Raw genomic sequence first — 12,919 nt, forward strand, 5'->3', positions numbered from 1 at the left:
CCCCTTCCTGTCCACACCTGTCTCCTGCCTGCAGCCGGTGGGGCTGGGGTGCCGCAGGATTGGGGAGGCCCTGCGGGTGTGGAGGGGCTCTGGCCACAGCGTCAACTCAGACTGGCCTCTTGGGGTCCCGGAGTCTACTCCAGAAAGACCCCAGCTGAGAACTGAGGAGGCCCATCCTTCGGTGGCCCCTGCTTTGAGCCGAGGGAAAGGGGCTGGGGCCACGTCCTCCCCAGGTGTCCTCACGCCCCGCCATCCACACAGCTCTGCCCACGTTCTGTTCACACTGCCCCCGCAGCTGGCCCACAGCAGGCCCTCGGGGCTGTTCACCAAATGAGGGAGGGGATGAATGCATGAATGAGTGGATGGAGGGAACAGGGAGTCTGCAGAGATGCAGCAAAGGTCTCTCAGGCCTGGCTTCTGGGCCTGTGGGCATGCAGCCGCTTCCGGTGGCCTTGGGTGTCACCACCTCTGTGGGCCTCAGTCTCCTTGCCTGGGAAATGGGTTCTTCACAGGGTCTGGGGGAGACGGGGTGGGGGTGGTTGTCTCCCGCGATGGTCAGTGGGAGGCAGGTGGGGGCTTCTCAGGATGGGCTGACGGACAGATGGGTGTGGCCCGGATCAGAGCCCACCCCAGCCCCAGTCCTGACCTCTGGTGGACGTGCCTGCAGTGACCTGGGGGAGGGCTTCTGCAGGGCTGTCTGGCTCCCTGGGCCACCCTCTCCCTGCGACACTGCTTCGAGCAACGCACAACGGAGTTTGAGAACAGCCTCAGATGCGGCTGTCACAGCGGATGCGGCGGAGATAGGGTTTCTGATGGTTATCGGCAGGCACAGAATCCAGACACTGACCTCTTTGTTGGCGAACAACAAGGGTTCTCAGATGCACCCAGAGAATTTAAAGTGCCCGCCTGCTACCCCGGGGGCTGGGTGGGGCTGCCTGCAGTCAGGAGGGAGGGACGGCGACCCCGAGCGCTGCAGGCCAGGCAGGCAGCCGAGTTTCTTACCAAGCCTGGACATGGCCTGTCCAGGGCAAGCTGGACCCAGACCAGCAGTGAGCCTGGGGGCACCATGGAGGGAAGGTGCCTGGCGGCCACACATCTTTAATAGTTTCGGCAGAAGGGCCAGGCTCGCACCCCGCTGCCCATGGCAGAGCCGGGAAGGGGGCCCACCGTGGCCTGGCGCCTTCAACACCAGAGAACAGGGCTTCTGTTCCAGGGCTGCTCGGTACTAGGGCTGGGCAGGGGAGAAAGTAAATAACTTGGCAGCCTCTCCACCAGGAGAGTAGAGTTTGAAATCTGCCCTCGGTCCCCAGGCAGGCTCCTGGGGCAGGGGGTGGGCTGCAGCAGCCCCGCGCGTTGCGGTCCAGCTGCCCAGGACCAGAGCTGGCTTGTGCACGCTGCGCCCCGGGGACAGGGCAGCGGCAGGCTGGGCGGGGCCGGCTCCCCTCCCTGTGGGGTGCTGGCCCCTGCACCCCTAGAGCCAAGCGCAGGTTGGGAGGCTGGAGATGGTGGTCTCAGCCTTCCCCATTTAAGTGGGAGGGGGAGGCCCCTCCCAGTGTTCAGGGCTGAGGGAACGAGGGTGAAGGGCTAAGGGGTCGAAGCCTGGATCTCCTGTTCCCCGCCCGGGGTGCAGGGTGCAAGCTCCCCCAGGTCCCCACGTCCCCTCCTCCTCGGCTGTCCTCACAGGCACCCAGCCCGCCCGGGGCAGCCCCCCGGCAACAGGCCGCCGCTCCCGGCAGGAGGCACAGGGCCGGGGGAGCGCGGCCGGCCATCTCCCCTGCACTCGGGCGGGCGTGTGCGGAGACGAGGGGTTCTGCAGCGTCAGCAGAGCTGTGCGCGGGCGCTTTTATCACACCACGAACAGGCCGCTCCCGGGAGTGATAAGCATTAAACCGACCGGGAGGCTGTCAGTCTCGGTTTGAGGGTTTAGAAATATTGGGACGAATAATTAGATTTCATATCGTTACCGCAGCACCCATCGGAGAATCAGGCAGATTAATTTTTTTCTCTCTCCTCCGCTCATTAATATTCATTAGGGACTCGGGGAGGCCCCCGCCTCTGCCTGGCTGAGAGCTGCTGGTCGGCTGCCCCGGCCAGCCAGGTTGGGGGAGCCACCGGTCACTGGCTGCTGCACCAGCCTTGTTGGTTCCACTTTGGCCCCCAGCCTGTCCCCAGCTGGTGAGGACCCCCAGCTCTGCAGCTGTCAGAATCGCCAGCTGTCTGTGAAAGCAGGTGCCACCAGCCACCAGCCTGCCCCGTGCAGCCTCCTTGGTGGAGACGCTTGTCCCAAGTGGACATCTGGCGATGGCTGGCCTGGTGCCCCAGTGGACACCAGCCTCCTGGGCCCAAAGACGCAGCCACTGCCCTCTGTTTTCTGCCGGCCAAAGGGAGTGGAGAAGCGAGGGGACGAGACTCGTGTTTCTCTTGTGCAGGTCATGTGCCAGGTGGGCACAGATCAAAGGCACGGCTTCACCCAGATTGCTACCTCTCAGTGCCCTGGGGGAAACTGAGTCACAGAGAGGGACACGACCTCCCCCAGGAGCAAGTGGCAGCTCCAGGACATTCGAGGGAGCACACGGGCTTGGGGCATCACTGTGTGCAGAGATGCGGAGGGCAGGGAGGCAGGCACGGTGCTGGCACCACAGGGCTCTGCTCCCACGGCCCCCTGGCTGGCTGTTCTTCACTTGACCAATCCGTGACTGAGCTGTGCAGCTGGTCCGCTGGCCAGGGTGCCCCAGTCTGCCACGGGATGAGGACAGGACACAGGGAGCACTGAGGCCGCTGCAGGTCAAGGGGCAGTGCCCTACCCAAAGTCACAGTCAGGGAGGCCAAGCCTGGGCTGGAGCTGATGCCCAGCTCTGGAGCCCACATGCTCCCTGCAGGCAAAACCTAGTAACGCCATGGGCTTGGACTGGGTCGGGAGGTGGCCAGAACCCATCAGAGAGCGCCCTGAAACATATTGCCTGCCCCCGCCGACCCACCATGGTAGCATCCTGGCTGACTGCCACGTGTGTCCCTGGGGTGCACAACTCTCGCCCCCCCCCAGGTGACCCCAAGTGACCCTGGTTCTTCCGTTAGAGGTCCTGATAAACAAGGTTTGAGTAAAAGGCATTTATTTACCTAAAACAAAGAAAATACTCGGACATGAACGCACTGTGCCTTCCCACAGTGCCCAGCAGCTGAGGGTGGGGACCTCCAGGCAGAGGCGCCATCCAGAACCCATCAATCCCTGGGGCTGGGCCTGAGGGGTGGCAGTGGTCACCCCAAACTCCTGGGGCCACACAGGGCCAGGCTCTGTGCCTCGTCCCCTTGATGTGACAAGGGCTGGCCCCCTCCCAGCACCAGGCTATGTTGGGACAGGGGGCGTATTTCCTCTGCTGCCTGGTGGGGGCCAGGGATCCGGAAATCAGGCCACCGCCCTCCACGGTCTTCCAGCAACCCCAAGGGAGCTGCCCCTCTCCCCTCAGCCTCCTCACCTGTGAGATGGGAGGACACTGCCCACTTTCCAGGCCACCAGTGAGGCAGGTGGGTGAGGGGCTGACCCTGCATGCAAACATGGGTCTTGGAGTCACAGGGAGACCAGATGCTGATTCTGGGGACCTCAGAGGACTGCTGGGCCCAGGCAGGTGTTCCTTGAGGTGCGCCAGCCCCAGGATGCACTGGACAAAGGGGGACCTGCAGCAGGGAGAGGGGCCGCACTGTTGGGGAGGACATGCAAGTACCCATCTGGGCTGATCCTGGCTGCAGCCCTCAGAGTTCATTCTGGGGGCCTCTGGGGGGTGTGTGTGGGAGGAGCCTGTGCCCTGCCCAGGTCCGGGCACCCCATGGGCTGCACCACAGCACCGAGCGGCCCACCAGGGATGAGGCAGCAAGGAGCGAAGAGAGATCTGGGTGCAAATCCCCTCTGCTGCTCACTGGCTGTGTGACCTCAGGCAAGCTGCTTGACCTCTCTGGGCCTTAAGCTCCATGAGAACCAAGCACTTAACCCGTGGAAGACACCCTGGCTTCTGTTGCCAGCACAGTACCTGACAAGACTCAGGCCTGCAGCCCGGACTGGCCACCCCCCCAGGCAGACCCTCAGGCTTCCCCCACATGGACCCCCCCCTTCCCTGCTGTGTTCCAAGGGCACGACTGAGTCCTTGCTGACTGCCCCCTCCTGTCCCCCAGAGCCCAGCCCTGACCCTGCTGCTGGAGGACGAGGCCTGCTGGCTGAAGAAGCTGCCCCATGCCCTGACAGAGGCCAAAGCCAACTCAGAGATCCACAGGAAGGGTTGGTATCCTGGTGCTTCCTCGCAGCCTTCCGGAATGTGGGGGGCGCTGGCTCTCCCTGGGGTGGCCCTTAAAGAGAAAGTGGCCTGTCTGGGCTGAGTTGAGGGGCTGGCTCCCATAGCCAGCATGCCCCCAGGGCCCTGATCAATGCCAGTCTTGGGCTGGATGGACATCTGCCCTCAGGAGGGGGGACAGGCATCCCAGGAAGCCAGTCTGCCCTCAGGGCGTCTGGGAGACTCCCCAGGGCACCGAGGAACCCAGGCTGGTGGGGTCTGGCGGGCTAGGCTGGGGGTGTAGTCTGGCCCCTCAGGGAGTGATCATGAGGGCCATGTTCAAATCTGGCTATGGGGCCCAGGACAGGTCCCTGCACCTTTCAGGGCCTCTGTTTCATGAGGCCTAGGAAAGAGCTGGTCAGACCCAGGGCATTCAGCTGGGCCCTCCCGCCCCTACGTCCCCACGTCCCCACTGTATCCCTGCACCTTCCAGGAGGGAGGAGGGAGAGCAGAGGGGTCCTCACCACCCCTCACCTCCTCAGTTGAAAGCTTAAGCCACACAGATGGGGACGGGGGCAGTGTCTACACCGAGGTCCTGCCGGCCCCGGTGGTTTGACTCCTGAGGAAATCACAGCATGGCCTTCCCAGCGTGTGAGGACCAGGGTGTCAGGGCTGCAGGGACCCCCCAACTACAGACAAGGAGGCTCAGGGCCCAGGGGAGGATGTAGACAGACATGATAGCTTCTACAGCCAAGCAAGGGGCATGCGCTGCAGTGTGGGCACCTGGGAGGGCCGTGCGCCCACTGCCCACAGGAAGTCCTCCTCACTCCCCTGTGGGGGCTCCACTTTCAGGGGATGTTCTAGGGGCACCACCCTCACCATCTCCTCGCAAGCACATTGGGCCAAGTGTCCTGGGGCGTTCTTGTTTTGGGACAAAGCCAAAGGCCACTAGGGTGGGAGGGAGCCAAGCTAGGCTGCTGCTCCAACACCCGCCCCTCCCATCTGGGGGCCTACATCCTGGCACGCTGCAGGTGCACAGCCAGGACCCAGGCTTCCCACCTGCCCTGCCATCGCCCCCAGAGGCCTGGGCCAGCATGGCGCCCACGTGCCTGTCTCTCCCTCCGTAGGGGAGAGAACCCCGGCCCCTCCTCCCCACCGAGGGGTGCTCTAAGGACCCGGAGAGCAGCCAGAAGGTACTGCAGGGCCTGGCGTTGGCAGCAGGTCATCAGCTGGGGGGTCTGTCCACCTGGTTGGGACGTGGCCCAGTCAGTGTTCTGGCCTGGTCAGTGAAGGCTCACCTAACCAGGCAGGACGAGGGTCCCTGCAGTGCCCAGGCGAGGCCTGCACCTCTCGGGGAAGTATCCTGGCAGCCTCGGTGCCGGACACTGGAAGGTGGACGGACCTGTGGGCAGTTCAGCCTGGGTCCTGTTGGCCAAGGCTGCCCTCTGCAGGCCGCCTTGGGAACAGCCACGCCAGCTGAGATGCAAGGAGTGGGGAGGCCCTTCTAAGGCCAGGCGAGTGGCTACTAGGCCCTCCCTAGCCACTCTGCAGCCCCTCTCCTGGAAAAGGGCCCTACTGCTCAGATGGGCGCAGGGCAGGCAGACCTGGGGAACCACCTAGTTGCCGCAGGGTGCACCATGGAAACCAGCGGGCCACAGCTGCAAACCCAGGTGTGGCCTCTCCCTGGCCCGTCCCTCACGCCAGCCTTTAAAACCCTTATCTCTAAGATGAGGCAGTGTGGAGGGGTTCCGGAGGGTAGGTGGATGGTTGGGTAGGGGGTCTTCGCAGATGAGTGGCAGTGGTGGCTGGTGCTAGTGGCTGTTCCATCATGGATGCCCTTACGCCACAGGTGAAGCCCTCTGGTGCAGGGTCACCAAGCCGGTGCCAGCAGGTGGACAGTTGTGTGTGCGCCTCATGGCCGAGCCCCACGGAGCCCCCAGCCACCCTGTGAAGAAGGAGCCCGTGGAGCCCGAGGGCCCGGCCCCCTCCCACACCGACATCCAGCTCCTGCCCCAGCAGGCCGGCATGGCGTCCATCCTCGCCACAGCGGTCGTCAACAGTGAGTAACCTGCCGTGTCTCCCCCACCTCCACTCCCGGGGGGCCAGTACAGCCCAGACACAGGGCTGCAGGTGGTACCCAGCTCAGGATCTGCAGAGATCTGTCACCACTGGGACCTGAACAGAGATGTGGGGGCCCCAGGAGGGGCCATGTGGTCGGTCTGCACACACTGCCGGGGCAGGACGTAGGGGAAGGCCCAGCACACAGCTGCCCGGTGCCTCCCGGGGAGGGCGGGAAGCAGGTTTCTCATCTCGATGTCTGACACGTGCACCATGGGGGCGCCCGAGGGCAGCCCTGCCCTCGTGCAATAGACACCAGTGCCACCTCCACCTATGAGGCGTGAAGCACGGGCCAAGTGCCCCTGCGGCAAAGCCACCAGGGGTGGGGGGGACAGCTGGGGTGGGGGCTCACTCACAAGGAGCCTCGGCGGGTCTGAGAATCAGACAGAACTCGCTTGTTCCCCAAACACTTGTGTAATGTCCATATTCAACCAGGTGGTGAGGCCCTGGGTCCCCGAGGTGCAGAGGCAGGAGCAGGTATGGCTCCATCCATCACCGTGGGCAGTGGCCAGGGGTACTTCAGCCGGGTGCTCAGGAAAGCCACTGGACAGGACAGCCAGCTGAGATCTGCATGCCAGGTCCTACACAGTGGTCACTGTGGCCAGAGCAGACCAGCCAGGGCTGGGACTTCTCAGAGAAATGACCCCACCAAGGGCTTTCAAGCAGCAAAGGGTATGATCCAGTTTAGTTTTAGTATCACCCAGCTGCTAGGTGGTGACCATAGGGTTGCAAAATTGGAAAAAAAGTGACCTTTTGAAGCAAGTCAAATGTGATGACGGTTTGAACCAGGTGGGGGCACCAAGGCAGAGGACAGAGGGGCACTGGAGCCAACAGGGCTCCACCGGGGGGCGGGGGCAGCAGCACGAGGCCCAGAGCTTTGGCATAGCTGTGCGGGTGGACACTGGTCCGTCCTGTCGCTGGCAGGGAGTCAGGGAGAGCCTGCTCTGACTTTCTGACCTGAGACGCCCGCCAGGCACTAGAGCGGAGCCCAGGCGGCAACTGGAGACATGTGCTGGGGCTCAGAGTGCGGTCAGAGCCAGGGCAGCTCTGGGCAGGACAAGGCCCCCAGAGAGACGGGACCTGCGGACACCAGATCCGGGAGTTGAGAGAGGAGTCTGCCATAGCCCAGCTGTGTAGACGCCAAGGGCAGAGATGTGACCCCTGGACTGGTCAGCATGGAGGCTACTACCATGACCCAAACAGTTGCAGCTGAGATGGAAGGGGGTGGGGACAAGCGCAGACAGAAGGGTGTCTCAGGCCACCCGTGGTGGCTGCCCCCACGCCCATCTGGGGGCTGCAGGGAGCCCCGGCCCCAGCAGCCTCACCGGGCCTTAAGTTCCCTCCCCTTTGTCTGAGACTTCGGAGCCACAGCATCCCAAGAGCGTTTCACCTGAGAAGTCCCCGTGGGCTAGACGTCTTGTTGACACTGACCCCTATCCCCGCGTGGGCCCGCCCCAACTGGTGGCCCAGAAGGGCCTTAAGACCCTCAAGCTTAGTTAATCAGCTTAATCAGACCCAGGTTAACTCCTGACACTCCACCACTCTGGGCCTGAGTTTTCTCCCCGTGAAAGGAGTAAAGGTAATACCAACCTCACGGCGTCCGTGCAGGACCCCAGGCCCCAGCCAGTGGTCAGCCTGCTGTCAGCTCAGGGCGGGTGGGACCGTGGCATCTTAAGTTTCAGGCCTGCAGCTGAGGCTCCGGGCCCCGCCCTGTGCTGCTGGCTGCCGCGCTGACCTTGCAGCTATGAACAGAAACCCCCCCACTGGCCCCTGGGATCCAGATCCCACCTCAAGGCCTCAGCTGGTAGAGAACAGAGCTGCCTCGAGGCCCTCAAATAAAAGGGAACTTGAAAACCAGAAGTAAACAACACAGTAGGGGGGAGGTCTGAGCCAGAAAAACAGCAGGCAGAGGAGCGTGAGGGGTGGCCACCTCACCTGACAGACAGGTACTAGGCTCCTTGAAGGAGGCAGAAGCCGGAGACCTGGCAGCCCCCCAGTGGAGGAGGACCACCCCTTGAGTAACTGCGGACCAGCGGGATGAGAACCTGAAGAAGTTAGAACACAATTAAGGAGTCCCAGGCCCCTCAAGTCCACGTCAAGGTCAAGACACAGGGCGAGGCCTCCGCAGGCCCTGGGTTCAGCCCCACGGAGCAGGGGCAGACAACAGAGCATCCCTTAGCCTTCTGCTGAGAACCAGAGGGCGAGTGCTCCCCCATCAGAGAAATCCTCACCGCTGGCAAATCTGACCCCGCAACCCGAAATCCTGTAAACTGAAAAGTCAGAGGCAGCCCGCTTGGGCAAATGTGCTCCATTCAGCAAATGTTGACCCTTATCAGTAACACAAGGAGCCATCAGGCGTAAGGGGGCTCAGGGAGGCTCTCCATCCTCTGCCTGCCCAGAGCCACGTTCACCTCCTATCCTCCTGCCCCAGGACTTGGGGACCCGTGCACCTGGCCACCCATATGCCGTTCCGTGTGCACACGCTTGTCTTCTCCACGGGCAGCCAGCTCCACGCCATCCCTCACACCCACGGCCAGTGCACCTTCACGTGCACATGCTCACCCTGACCCGGTCAGAAAGAATCACGACATGGACCCCAGCCTCGTTCCCCTGGGCGTCCACTAGTGTGTCCTTCTGTGGGCACCCCACAAAGCCTGTGGGGAGACAGCATGGGGGCCATCCTAGGGGCTGCTCAGACCCCACCCACCTGTCCCCCTGGCATCCTAGAGAGGGAATGCAGGACTATCCAGGGATAAGGGAGAAGACACAGCCCTCGTGTTGCAGGGGGCCCACTGCCCTGCCCCGGGTTGTAGGCAGCCCCTCTGCTGCCAGGGTGCTCCCTTCAGGCTATGCCTGCCTCTCGCCCCCATAGAAGACGTCTTCCCCTGCAAGGACTGCGGCATCTGGTACCGGAGCGAGCGGAACTTGCAAGCCCACCTCCTCTACTACTGTGCCAGCCGCCAGGGCTCCGGATCCCCCGCCACAGCCGCCCCCGACGAGAAGCCCAAGGAGACTTACCCCAACGAGCGCATCTGCCCCTTCCCCCAATGTCGCAAAAGCTGTCCCAGCGCCAGCTCCCTGGAGATCCACATGCGTAGCCACAGCGGTGAGGCCCCACACCCCCACCGAAACCATGTGGGCTCGACACACCTGTCCCGGGGTCGCCCACCAGCCGGGGATGTGCTGGGAGGGGGTCCTCCCACCTGCCCAGGGCACCTGGCCCATCTGCAACCACCTGGACAGCCAGCTTGGGGCTGGGCCCCTGCCAGATCCTGGGAATAAGGGCCAAGGAGGCTGAGCTTAGGGCCCTCCGCATGGCCTGCTGCGGTCCCCGGCCAGCTGGGCTTGGGACCCACCCCCTCAACGGGCCCTGTGTTCCAGGAGAGCGCCCCTTCGTGTGTCTCATCTGCCTATCTGCCTTCACCACCAAGGCCAACTGTGAGCGGCACCTCAAGGTGCACACAGACACACTGACCGGTAGGTGGGAGCCAGGAAGGGGTCAGACAGGGGGCGTCTCTGGGGCCCACCCACCCAGGGTCCTGATACCACAGCCTGCCTGCAGGGGTCTGTCACAGCTGTGGCTTCATCTCCACCACAAGGGACATCCTCTACAGCCACCTGGTGACCAACCACATGGTCTGCCAGCCGGGCTCTAAGGCTGAGATCTACTCACCAGGGGCCGGGCACCCCACTGCCAAGCTCCCCCCAGGTGAGCCCCGGGGGCCCCCTGAGAACCGGGGAGGGGGAGGCAGGCTTGTCGGTGAGAGGGGGTTGGTGTCAGTCTCGGCCTTGGCAGCCACAGCCTTTGCCCAGCGCAGCAATCCCTTCCTGCCCTCCCCCGCCCTCAGGTCTGGCCCAGGCAGGTCCTGCTCCAGCCCTGAAGTGTGGCCCCTGGGGTCTTCCTGCAGACAGCCTGGCTGGCTTCCAGCAGCATACGGCATTGCACGGTCCTTTGGCCTCTGCTGACCTGGGCCTGGCTACTGCCCCATCGCCTGGACTGGACAGGAAGGCGCTGGCCGAGGCCACCAACGGAGAGGCCAGAGCGGCCTCCCAGAACGGGAGCAGCGGCGAGCCCCCCGCGGCCCCCAGGAGCATCAAGGTGGAGGCGGCAGAGGAGCCCGAGGCGGAGCCAGGGCCCCCGGCCCCGTCGCGCACGCCATCGCCGCCCAGCCCCAGCCCGGTGCGCGTCAAGGCGGAGCTGTCCAGCCCCACACCCGGCTCCAGCCCGGGGCCCGGCGCGCTCTTTCTGCCGCAGCTGCCCGCGGCGCCCCCGGCCTCCGAGATCCTGGCCAAGATGTCTGAGCTGGTGCACAGCCGGCTGCAGGCGGGCGCGGGGGTGGGCGCTCCGGCTGGCCTCTTCGCGGGGGCTCCCAAGGGCGCCACGTGCTTCGAGTGCGACATCACCTTCAACAACATCAACAACTTTTACGTGCACAAGCGCCTCTACTGCTCCGGCCGCCGCCCGCCCGACGACGGGCCCCCCGCCCGCAGGCCCAAGGCGGCCCCCGCCCCGCCGCGCGCGCCCCCAGCCCCGCCGCCTGCCGAGGCCGACGCACCGTGCTCGTCGCCGGGCCCCGGGACGCGAGAGGACGAGGCCAGGAGCGCGGTCACGCCCGAGGCCGAGGCCGAGGCCTGCGGCCGGGGCAGCGAAGGCAGCCCGAGCCCGGGCAGCGGGGCGGACGAGGACGACGACCCCCGCCGGACGCTGTGCGAGGCCTGCAACATCCGATTCAGCCGCCACGAGACCTACACGGTGCATAAGCGCTACTACTGCGCCTCGCGCCACGACCCACCGCCGCGCCGGCCGGCGCCTGCCGGGACCCCCGGGTCCCCCGCGCCCGCCGCGCCGCCGGTGCGCACGCGCAGGCGCCGCAAGCTCTACGAGCTGCACGCGGCCGGCCCCGCCCCGTCGCCGGCCGGCCCCGCCCCTCCCGCTGCGCCCGGCCCCTCCTCCACGCCGCCCGGCCCCGCCCCCACGTCGCCCGCGGCGCCGGCGCCGCGGCCCGGAAGCGGAAGTGGAGGCGGAGGTGGAAGCTGCTCCGATCCCGCCGAAGGCCCCATCGACCTGAGCAAGAAGCCGCGGCGCCAGACGTCGGCCGCCGCCACCCCGGGCCCCACGCCGGGCCTGCCGGCCCTGGCCGACTACCACGAGTGCACGGCCTGCCGCGTGAGCTTCCACAGCCTCGAGGCCTACCTGGCGCACAAGAAGTTCTCGTGCCCCGCCGCCCTGCGCCGCCTGCGCGCCTCCCCCGAGGACCCGCCCGCCGTCGTGTGCCCCTACTGCCCCCCGAACGGCGTGGTCCGCGGCGACCTCATTGAGCACTTCCGCCTGGCGCACGGCCTGCTGCTGGGCAAGCCCCCGGCCGGCCCCGGCGCCGAGGCCCGGACGCCCTCGCCCGCCGTGCCGCGCGACAGCCTCAACGGCCAGGACCTGCGGGAGCCGCCCGCCAGCAGCCCACGGCCCGGCCCGCCCCCGGCCCCGTCCCCTGAAGCTGTGCCGGCGCCCCCCTCCCACTCGGACAAGGGTGTGCAGACCCCCAGCCAGGGGTCAGCGGCCCCCGTGCCCAACGGCAACCACAGGTACTGCCGCCTGTGCAACATCAAGTTCAGCAGTCTGTCCACCTTCATCGCCCACAAGAAGTATTACTGCTCCTCGCACGCGGCCGAGCACGTGAAGTGAGCGCCGCGCGCGGAGGGCGGAACCTGCGCGCCTGCTCTCTAGGGGCCTCCACGGGCCCGGGCACCCTTGCTCCTGGGAAACGCTCCAAGCACAGGCTTCAGCACAGGGGCTGCAGGGGGCAGACCCCGCTTGGACCTTTGGCACTTAATAAAGAAGTTCAGTTTGATGAGCACAGTGGTGGAGCAGCCTAGTTCTCTAAGCAAAGGGGCCCTGCAGGGTAGGCGCACGCATGGCCAGCACCACCACCAAGAACACACAGGCCACTGCAGACAGGAGTCACAAGCCCAACTCCAGGCTGACGGCACTGCCCTGGGCCCCTTTGGGGGCACAGGAAGGGCAGGCACGGCCCTTCTAGGTCCACTGCTCTCACCACCCCAGGACGCAGCCAGAAGCTCTGGTTTGATCACCAGACACCAAAGGGAAGAGCTGGATCCTAACCAGCCTACAGTTCTCCTGTCTGCATGGGTCTGGGGCCTGGATGTCACCTGTGCAGCCACAGGCCACCAAGGATTCTGGGAATGGGAGCATCACGGGGGAGGATGCAGCCCTGTGGTTGTCACGGCTGATGGGGGAAGAAGGGCGAAACAGCAGACAGGCCCCAGGAAAGAGAGTGGACCAGGGAGGGGCACCAGGGCCCACAGCGACCCCTAGGGCCAGGGGGAGCCCGTCCTAGAGTCGGGGCGGCAGTGGGCACAAGGACTAATGTCACACACCCCCAGTCTGCCCTGCGGGGGCAGCATAAGTCACGACCAAGCCACAACTTGTCTTGCCACTTGGCAACAAGGTGGCAGTGGGCACCCTCCAGCCCGGTGTCCCTTAGCTTGAAGTAGTGTCTTTTCCAAACATAATCTTACTTGGAACC

General features: G+C 65.1%; 1 protein-coding gene across 3 annotated transcripts in view; it reads left to right on the plus strand.

Annotated features, from left to right (window-relative positions):
* Positions 1-12,231, plus strand: part of ZFPM1 (zinc finger protein, FOG family member 1) — a 65,244-nt gene extending 53,013 nt beyond the window's left edge. Inside the window, exons 5-10 of one of the 3 annotated variants that reach the window (XM_032464542.1) lie at positions 4,165-4,267; positions 6,109-6,318; positions 9,250-9,483; positions 9,759-9,854; positions 9,940-10,086; positions 10,226-12,231. In XM_032464542.1, the coding sequence (XP_032320433.1) occupies positions 4,165-4,267; positions 6,109-6,318; positions 9,250-9,483; positions 9,759-9,854; positions 9,940-10,086; positions 10,226-12,057 (2,622 nt within the window). In that variant the 3' untranslated portion in view covers positions 12,058-12,231. The remainder of the gene's footprint in view (positions 1-4,164; positions 4,268-6,108; positions 6,319-9,249; positions 9,484-9,758; positions 9,855-9,939; positions 10,087-10,225) is intronic. The other 2 variants (XM_032464544.1, XM_032464543.1) reach the window with 2 other exon arrangements.
* The last annotated feature ends 688 nt before the right edge of the window (positions 12,232-12,919 follow it).

Source organism: Camelus ferus, chromosome 21 (assembly GCF_009834535.1).
Source record: "Camelus ferus isolate YT-003-E chromosome 21, BCGSAC_Cfer_1.0, whole genome shotgun sequence".
Taxonomy (NCBI): Eukaryota; Metazoa; Chordata; class Mammalia; order Artiodactyla; family Camelidae; genus Camelus; species Camelus ferus.